Source organism: Lagopus leucura, unplaced genomic scaffold (genome assembly GCF_019238085.1).
Source record: "Lagopus leucura isolate 7727_CA_CO unplaced genomic scaffold, USGS_WTPT01 Super-Scaffold_100029, whole genome shotgun sequence".
NCBI classification, from domain to species: domain Eukaryota; kingdom Metazoa; phylum Chordata; class Aves; order Galliformes; family Phasianidae; genus Lagopus; species Lagopus leucura.
The window spans coordinates 8,005,599-8,013,257 of record NW_024962280.1 but is presented as its reverse complement, the minus strand read 5'-3'; the positions used below and the strand labels follow the sequence as shown (position 1 = coordinate 8,013,257).

The window sequence follows — 7,659 nt, the reverse complement described above, 5'->3', positions numbered from 1 at the left end:
CCCCCCCCCCCCCCCCAACCCTGGCGATCAGCATCATCAGAAAATCTCCCACCCAGTCGTCTTTCATCAGACAGACCCCCCACACAGCAATAGGCATCAGCAGAGCAGCACCGGACAGACCCCCCAGCTGGGCAGAGCCCCTCCATCAGCATCATCACTGCGCAGGACCCCCCAGCATCCCCCACTGGGCCTCCCCCAGCCCCTCTAAGAGGGTCCGCTGCCCCCCATCCATCAGCACTGCAAAATGAGTTGGGGGGGCACGGGTAGCGGTGCATCATCTCTCAGGGGTGTGAGTGTGTGTGTGTGGGGGGGGGCCCTTTTGCTCAAGAGGAGGATTGGCTGTATCCCCTCCAAGCAGGTGGGGAGGGGTCTGCTCTCAGGGTTCCCCAAGGATGGATGGATGGGGATTTAGACGGGGGTGGAGGGGAGTATTTATTTGGGTTTGGATTGAGCTGCTATAGGGTCTCTGCGGCATGAAGGGAAGCAAGGGGGGGGAGGAAGGAGAGGAGGAGGGAACGTACACACAGCTTTACGGAGCCCCGGGGGGGCACAAAGCGGGGGTGATGCTGCTGAGCATCGCTGCTGTGGGGTCTCTGCAGCAGGCGGGGATGTGCAGGGAGGGTGCTATGGGGCTGGGGGCTGCCTATGGAGCCGGGGGTGCATCCCGGAGGGGGGGGGGGGGGGAGGAGGGTGCTGCAACCGCTAATAGCAGCTGCGGGGAGGCAGCCCCAGGGATGCCCGGGGTACACCGGGGGCAGCGGTGGGGTCCATCCTGCGGCTTTGGGGCTGCGCCGCAGAGTGGGATTCCTAGAGCTGCCCATTGCCAGGGGACAGAGCCGGGGATGGTGCGGGGCAGAGGCGGGGATGCGGCACTGGGGATGCTATGGGGCACAGCTACAGTTCGGGGAAAGGGGGGCACAGCCGGGGATGCTATGGGGCAGCGCTAAGGATGCTATAGGGCACAGCCGGGGTTCCCGGCGCTGCTATAGAGCACAGCCGCAGGTGCAGCGGCAGTGCGATGCCGGGGGCAGCACCGGGGGTACCGGGGATGCTGCGGGGCGCAACTGGGGGTCCGGGGGGAGGCGAGGGGTCGCGGCGCCGAGTCGGGGGGTCCGTACCTCTCTTGGCGCGGCCGATCTGTCCCAGCTTGGGGGGCCGCTTGCCCTGGTTGCCCCCGAAGAAGGCGTTGGTGTCCTGCAGGCGGCAGCTGAAGGGCAGCTCCCCCGCCTCGGGCTCGGCGCCGTAGCGACCCACCTTGTCCTCGCCGTAGGGCAGCACCTGCGACATGGCGGGGCCGAGCGGGCCGAGCCGCGCCGCGCCGAGCCGGGAGCCAGTCTGCGGCGGCGGCGGCGGCAGCGGGGAGGAAAGCCGGGCGGAAGGATGAAGTCATGCATCCGGGGGGAGCGGGGACCCCCCCACCCCGGCGGGGCGGGAGGGGGCGGCTCCGAGCTCCGCGGACGGGACGGGACGCGTGGGGGGACCGGGGGCGGCTGCCCGTCCCCGTGTCCCGGGTTCCGTCCGGTCTCGGTGCGCCCATCCCCAGCGCAGCACCGCGTGCGTGGGTCCCCCCCCTCCCCACTGAGCCCGTGGCCCAAGCAGAGATCCCCCGTGTCGGTTCCCAGCGTGGCGCTGCATCCCCATCGCTGACGGCCCCTCCTGCAGCTCCCATGCAGGGCTTCCCCTCCCCCCCTTTCTGTGGGTCCGTGTGGGTCACTGCACACTTGTGCATCCAAATGGATGCGCTCTGGGTGTATCCGTGGGGCTGTGGTTTAGGCACAGATCCGTGGGTACCCATGGGATGGTGCTGCCCCTCGGCTCAGCCATTTCCTCAGGACGGAGCCATGGGGCAGTAAGGACAAGAAGGGATAAAGCCATCCCCACAGGGGTGTGCCATGGGTCAGCTGCTGTTAGCCCCCCCAAAGAGCACAGCTGCACTACGTTGGCATCAGTGGTCCTGAGAAAGCTCCACCTGGGACCCCTCCCCATCACCGAGGTGTTATTTAGGCACAGGTTTGGGGGAAGGAGGGATGGGGCCCATTTCTCAATGCCACTGTCCTCCTGTGCTTTGAGATCATAGATGAAAGCTGCTGTAGAAAAGCATCAGTGGGGCCGGTCCATGCGAGAGGGCAGGTGCTGCTATTTCGGGAAGGCTTAGCCATGATGTTCTCTTTGTGCTGGGCTCTGAGAGCAGTGCTGGGGCAGCAGCGCTTCCTCCCCACCAGAGAGGCAATCCTTTATCACTGCCTTTGCAGGTGAACCGGCTCCAACCCCTTCATCTGGCAGCTTCTGCTCCCACAAAAAGAAGCGCCTGGGAAAATAGGCGAGAGGCCCACGCTGAGATGTGCCCTGCTTTCCCCATTGCCAGGCCCACGTGCCTCTGCCCATGGGCAGGGAGCGGTGAGCCACTGGGCTGGGGAGCAGATGGGCTGCGGGGGGGATGGCAGGGGGGTACAGTGCACCAGGGCTGGGTCAGGATGGGGGCACCACGCCGGTGATGGGTGAGCGGGCAGAGGGCTTTGGTTTGCCCTTATGGCTGGGCTCTTGGTGTTTGGGACGTGGGTGGGCAAGTGGCCTATGTGGGTGGGGGTCACAGCGGGGGCTGGCTCCCCCCCAGGCAGCAGGTCGGGCGCTGGCGGCGCAGAGCTGTGCCTGCAGCCTGCTCCTGGTGCCTCCATCTGCTTGCTGCCAGCCCTGCCAAGAAACGTGAAATGGCACTTCTGCTCGCTGGGTGCCATCTCCCCGCTGCCACCACCCTGAGCACCTGTCCTCAGCATGCTGTGTGGGGTCAGTGAGGGTTACCTGCAAGTGCCACCTGCGTCCTGCCTTGTCCCTCGTGTGGGGCAGTAGGGTAGGGCTGTGAGCTGTGCCGGGTGCTCTATGGGAAAAGCCTTTTGTCCCGTGGGGTCCCAATACAGGGGAGACCGACCCCGTTGTGCAGACAGCATTCCCGCAGGGGTGACAAGCTCCATCCCTCATCTGTCACCATATCTCCATCACCATGACAACAGACAAGGAGGCAGGTGGCAGCGAGCTGGCAGCCCTGGGGGCATGGTGGGGGCAGCAGGCACCTACAGGGCACTGTGTAGGGGTGGCAGCAGTGGGGACACCCTGGTCTTCTCGAGTGCTGTGGGATGGGAATGTGGCTCATCACTGTGTTCTCTGCATGTGTCCCCAAAATAAACATCCCCAGGGCGATGGTGGGGATGTGTAGTGGGTTCATCCAGGGCCACGGGCACGGCAGCCCCACGCAGGGCAGTTGGCATTGCTGGGCTCTGGCTGGTGCTGAGGGGTTGAATCGTGGTGCTGCCCAGCACCGCTCTGGGCTGTGCTGCAGGGTCTGAGTGGCTGGGTTGCTGTGAGGCTGGTGACTTTTCTGGGAGCACAGGGTGGCGGGAAGAGTGCCTGTACCTCTCTGTGTGCCTGCAGGGACAGGGTGCAGCGGGACACATCCCCTTCCTTCTGTACCCTCAGTGCTATGGGGCTTCAGCCAGGGTGGCTGTGGACCCCTCTGCCCGCCCCTGGCTCAGTCCCAGGAGCGAGGAGAGCAGTCTCTGAGTGAGCAGACACCTCCCAGCCCACGCACCCACTCGCGCCAGCAGCTCTTGGCACGAGGGGAACGCGTTCCTGGCAGCCCAGCCCTCTCCCATCTGGTATTTATCTCCTTCCCGAAATCCCTCCTGCTGCGGGGGGGACAACCGGCTGGTGCAGGGGACTCGGTCCCCACTGCTCACTCTGCAGCGCGGCCATACTGGTGAGGGGGAGAGACTAGGGTGAGAGAATGTGGAGAAAGGTGGGGAAACTTCCTCACTTCAACGATGCATGCAGGTCCCTGGAGGTTCAGCTGGGTGTTCTGGGGGCATCGCAGCTGGCAGTGGGCCCTGGGGACAACGCCTCTGCCCCGAGTGAGTGCCTGACTCCAAACCAGGAGTGATGGGACAGCTGCACCGGGGAAGGGGGCACAGAACCCCATACCCACACACTGCTGTCGGGCTGCCAGCATCACTCCCACCCCAAATTCCAGGTGCCCCAAAGCTGCAGGAGCTGGGAGAGCCCGTGGGTTGCCTGGGCAACAGCAGGCAGTGATGGGGAGCGGTCCAGGGGAGCAGTTGCTATGGAGACCGGAAGAGCATAGTTGCCTTGGTAACAGCACCCCTCCTCCCCCCCTTCTTCTCCCCATCCTTGCACCTTTTGGGGCTGTCCCAAAGGATGTACCACAGTCAGGGGTCCCCTGCCCAGCTGGGTTGGGAGGGGATGGTGGCATTTCCCAGCCCTACTGTAACGACGCAAAGGAAAACGCGAGGCTGTGCTTGGCTCCTCAGCTTTATCAATGACAAACAACCACGCGTCACTCCTGCGCTGGCTCCAGGGCGGGTGCACGGGGCTCAGCGGGTGCTGGAGGCTGCCTCGGGGCTGTCCTTCAGCTCTGGAGAGGCTGTGGTGAGGGACAGCAGGATGCCGCAGCCCATGCTGTCCCCATTTCCCTGCCCAGGTGCCAGAAAAGCAAGGGAATTTTTCAGCCCCCACAGGGTCTGCTGTGTAGGCACATGATAGGGGAATGCTGGTGCCAGGGTGTGACACAGTGGTGGCTCTGGGTGGTTTCTGTATCCCCCCTTTCCCCAGCTGTGTCTCACCAGCCCTGGGATCTCCCTTCCGTCCTGTCATTTACCCACAGGCTAAACCACACATCAGAAAAGCAAAATAAGGAAAAAAAGCCACACTGCAGGGAGGGGAGGTAAGGGGGGGAGAGCGTTCAGGACTCAGACAATAGATCCAGAATGGCACAGGGCCTCCTCTCCTCATGTCAGGCACCAGGAGTACACTGACCCCATGCTCTCATGTGAGGGGTGGAGGTGTGACTTGGGCAGACAAAGGGGCAAACAGGATGACTGGGCTGTAAATCCCCTCAGCCCTACCCCAGAATAGACAGGGGTAAGCCAGGACCCCTCCCTCCCCAGCAGGAACCATCCAGCTGCACGCCAGGGGACAGCTGAGATTTCTACAAGCTTCACGCCAGGCTTGGTTGGTACAGCTCTGCCGCCCTCCCCCCAGTGCTCTCAGGCCTGGTACAGGGGCACAACGCGGTCAATGGGCCCCCGGCAGATGGGGCAGAGACGAGTGGGCAAGGCCTGGAAGCAGCGGAAGCAGCAGCAGATGTGGCCACAGCCCAGGAGGACGCACTCACGGGGCCGGGAAAGGCAAACCACACAGGAGTCCTCCAGCCCCTCGTCGCTGTCCTCCTCCACCTCTGGCTCTTTGTCCTGGTGTTTGTGGCGGATGGCACGGCACAGGATGTGCAGGAGGACAGCCAGCCCTACCATGGCACACAACATAGCTGCCCCCTTCCAGAACCCTCTGGCTGACTCCAGCTCGGCCAGCACCGTCTGCCAGTCCCCCAGGCACAAGAAATACTCGCCCTCCCGCGCTGGTGGCTGGAGGTGCAGGGAGCCATCAGGGTGCAGGGCCAGCTCCCCGATGCCTGTCAGCCCGGCCCCCACCCGCAGCATCTCCTCTGTCTCGAGAATGCCTTTGGGTTTCTCCCCACTCAAGTAGTGGCCCAGCAGGTCGCGGAAGCCATGGGCTGGCTGCTGGAAGCGCTCGTACACCATCTCCAGGGGCAGGCAGACGGCTCGCAGCGGGCTCTCCACGCTCACCTGTGTCACTGCCTCAGCATCCGGGGAGGCCAGCAAGAAGGGGACAGTGTAGACCTGCTCTGAGAGCACCCGCTCACTCTCAGTCCTGCAAGCAGAGAGCACAGCACTGAGATGTGGAGAACGTGAAAGAAACCTGAGCTGCTAGGGCTGAACTGGGGGTAAGGACTGGAGTCTCCAAGCAAGCTGCTTTCTGCCTCTCAGGTGTCCCCAGAGGCTGGGGTCTGGACCTGCCGGTGCAAGCCTGGCCCCGATGTCCCCTCTGTTGCTCACCAGCTCCGTGCTAAGCTATTCCAGATCAGTCGATGCTCTTTCAGAAGCAACTTCTGGATCACACCCTGCATCCCCCCGTGGTAATGGCTGGACAGCGCAGCCTTGGCTGGCAGCACAATGCCTGAGGACAAATGGATGTATCACTGCCAAAAGAGAAGAACCTGCTCCCTGTCCCCAGCATGTGGCCATGGGGACACCTTACCTTCCAGAGCAACATAAGACAGGCATCTCCCATTGGCTGCAGACACCAGCGTTGGTAAACTGTCATCAACCTGGAGCTTTGGGGCCTCCTGGAAGAGTAGGGCTGAGCATGAATGCAGGCACAGGCAGATGGGCTGGCAGTGCAGGGTTTGTGCATGGCATTTGGCAGGATGTGACCTGCCTGGTGCAAGGCATCATGACACCGATGGAGGGCACAGACATCAGCATGGGACACCAGGTCTGGACTGGACAATGGGGCAGGAACAGCAGGCGGGAGAGGCCACAGTGAGACAGGCTACCTGTATGCGTGCCACAACTCGGGCTTTCTTCCTGTACAGGTAGTAGAAGAGGCCGGAGAAAGCGAGGCTGGAGCCCAGGCACAGCAGCTCCACGGGAGTGATGGGCGGCGCATCCATGGCACGGGCTGGGGCAGCAGCTCTGCAAGGTGAGCACGTGGCTGGGGCGGCGCTGGGGACGTCCTGTGACCGGGGGTCAGCTCAGCACCCGCAACGCTGGGGCCTGAGCACCGCACTCGGCCCGCGGCCTGCATTCCTTCCTCATCCTGCACCTGGCCCGGGCCCAGTACCCAGGGCCTCACCGATGCCTGGAGCTCCCCGGCAGACCCGGAGCTCCCAGCCCGAGCCCAGCCCCCCGGTCCGGCCTCAGCCCCCCGGTCCGGCCCCAACGCCGCCGCCGCCGCTCACCCCGGCCCGGCCCGGCCCCGCCGCCCCTCGAGGAACCTAAACCCAGACCCAGGCCCTGCCGCGCTGCCTGCTGGGAGATGTAGTGCAGCCAGCGCAGCGCGGCGGCCGGGTCGGCGGGGTCCGGAACTACGTCTCCCATCATCCCTCGCATCGAACTACAGCTCCCGTCGTTCCCCGCGAGAGCTCGCGTCACTCGCCGCAAGGCCTACAAGTGCCTACAAGTCCCGGCGAGCATTGCGCGTCGCGCTGCCGCCCGTGCCGGTGCTCAGCGCCACGGCCGCCATTTTCCCTGCCGTCGCGGCCGAAGCGGTCCGCGCATGGCATTAGCGCCCCGGTTCCTCGCGTCGCGGCCCCCACGAAGAACCTGGAGATGTTGGCATAGGTGGAAACTGCATTTAATTGTTCAATAAAGTCAGCGAGAGCCACCCGCAGCGGAAGGCACCAGTGCCCGCGGCCGGGCCCGGCGGGCAGGGATGGGGGAGCCAAGCCGGGGCGGGAGGGAGCGCAGGGGCGGCGGGGCCGGGCGGCTCCCGGCCTCCATCCGCACAGCCCGGGGACGCGTCCCTGGCACGAGCGGGGCGGGGGGCAGAGCTGGGGCGCCTCCAGAGCGGGGGTCCCCGTCCCTACCACACCTCACAGTGCTTGCCGGGGTTCATGGGCGAGCCCAGCGGGCAGCCGAAGTGCTGCACGAAGTCCCGCGAGTTGCTGAGGGTGCCAATGACGCGGTACTTGTCGGGGCTGTGCGGGTCGGTCACCAGCCCTTCGTGCGAGCTCTCGGGTGTCCGCACCGAGCACCACACCTGGAGGAGGGGAACGGCTGTAGGGATGGGAAA

At 64.7% G+C, this 7,659-nt stretch overlaps 3 protein-coding genes across 4 annotated transcripts in view; all 3 read right to left on the bottom strand.

Moving 5' to 3' along the window:
• Nucleotides 1-698: 698 nt before the first annotated feature.
• Nucleotides 699-1,290, bottom strand: CAMK2N2 (calcium/calmodulin dependent protein kinase II inhibitor 2). The gene has a single exon (XM_042881329.1). The coding sequence runs from the start codon at nucleotides 1,285-1,287 to the stop codon at nucleotides 931-933; it is 357 nt and encodes a 118-aa protein (XP_042737263.1). The 5' UTR covers nucleotides 1,288-1,290; the 3' UTR covers nucleotides 699-930.
• A 3,014-nt stretch (nucleotides 1,291-4,304) lies between these two features.
• On the bottom strand, nucleotides 4,305-6,874 carry LOC122185402 (mitochondrial ubiquitin ligase activator of nfkb 1-A-like). Of its 2 annotated transcripts, none has more exons than XM_042881187.1 (5): nucleotides 6,827-6,874; nucleotides 6,422-6,560; nucleotides 6,124-6,211; nucleotides 5,922-6,042; nucleotides 4,305-5,736 (listed from the first exon to the last, which is right to left on the bottom strand). In XM_042881187.1, the coding sequence occupies exons 2-5, from the start codon at nucleotides 6,536-6,538 to the stop codon at nucleotides 5,055-5,057; spliced, it is 1,008 nt and encodes a 335-aa protein (XP_042737121.1). In that variant the 5' UTR covers nucleotides 6,539-6,560; nucleotides 6,827-6,874; the 3' UTR covers nucleotides 4,305-5,054. The 2 variants fall into 2 exon arrangements, with proteins under 2 accessions (XP_042737121.1, XP_042737122.1); XM_042881188.1 differs by lacking the exon at nucleotides 6,827-6,874 and adding an exon at nucleotides 6,721-6,761.
• Nucleotides 6,875-7,413: 539 nt separating this feature from the next.
• Nucleotides 7,414-7,659, bottom strand: part of ECE2 (endothelin converting enzyme 2) — a 6,788-nt gene continuing 6,542 nt past the window's right edge. The window contains exon 19 of the mRNA XM_042881171.1: nucleotides 7,414-7,626. Within this exon, the coding sequence (XP_042737105.1) occupies nucleotides 7,450-7,626 (177 nt within the window). The 3' untranslated portion in view covers nucleotides 7,414-7,449. The remainder of the gene's footprint in view (nucleotides 7,627-7,659) is intronic.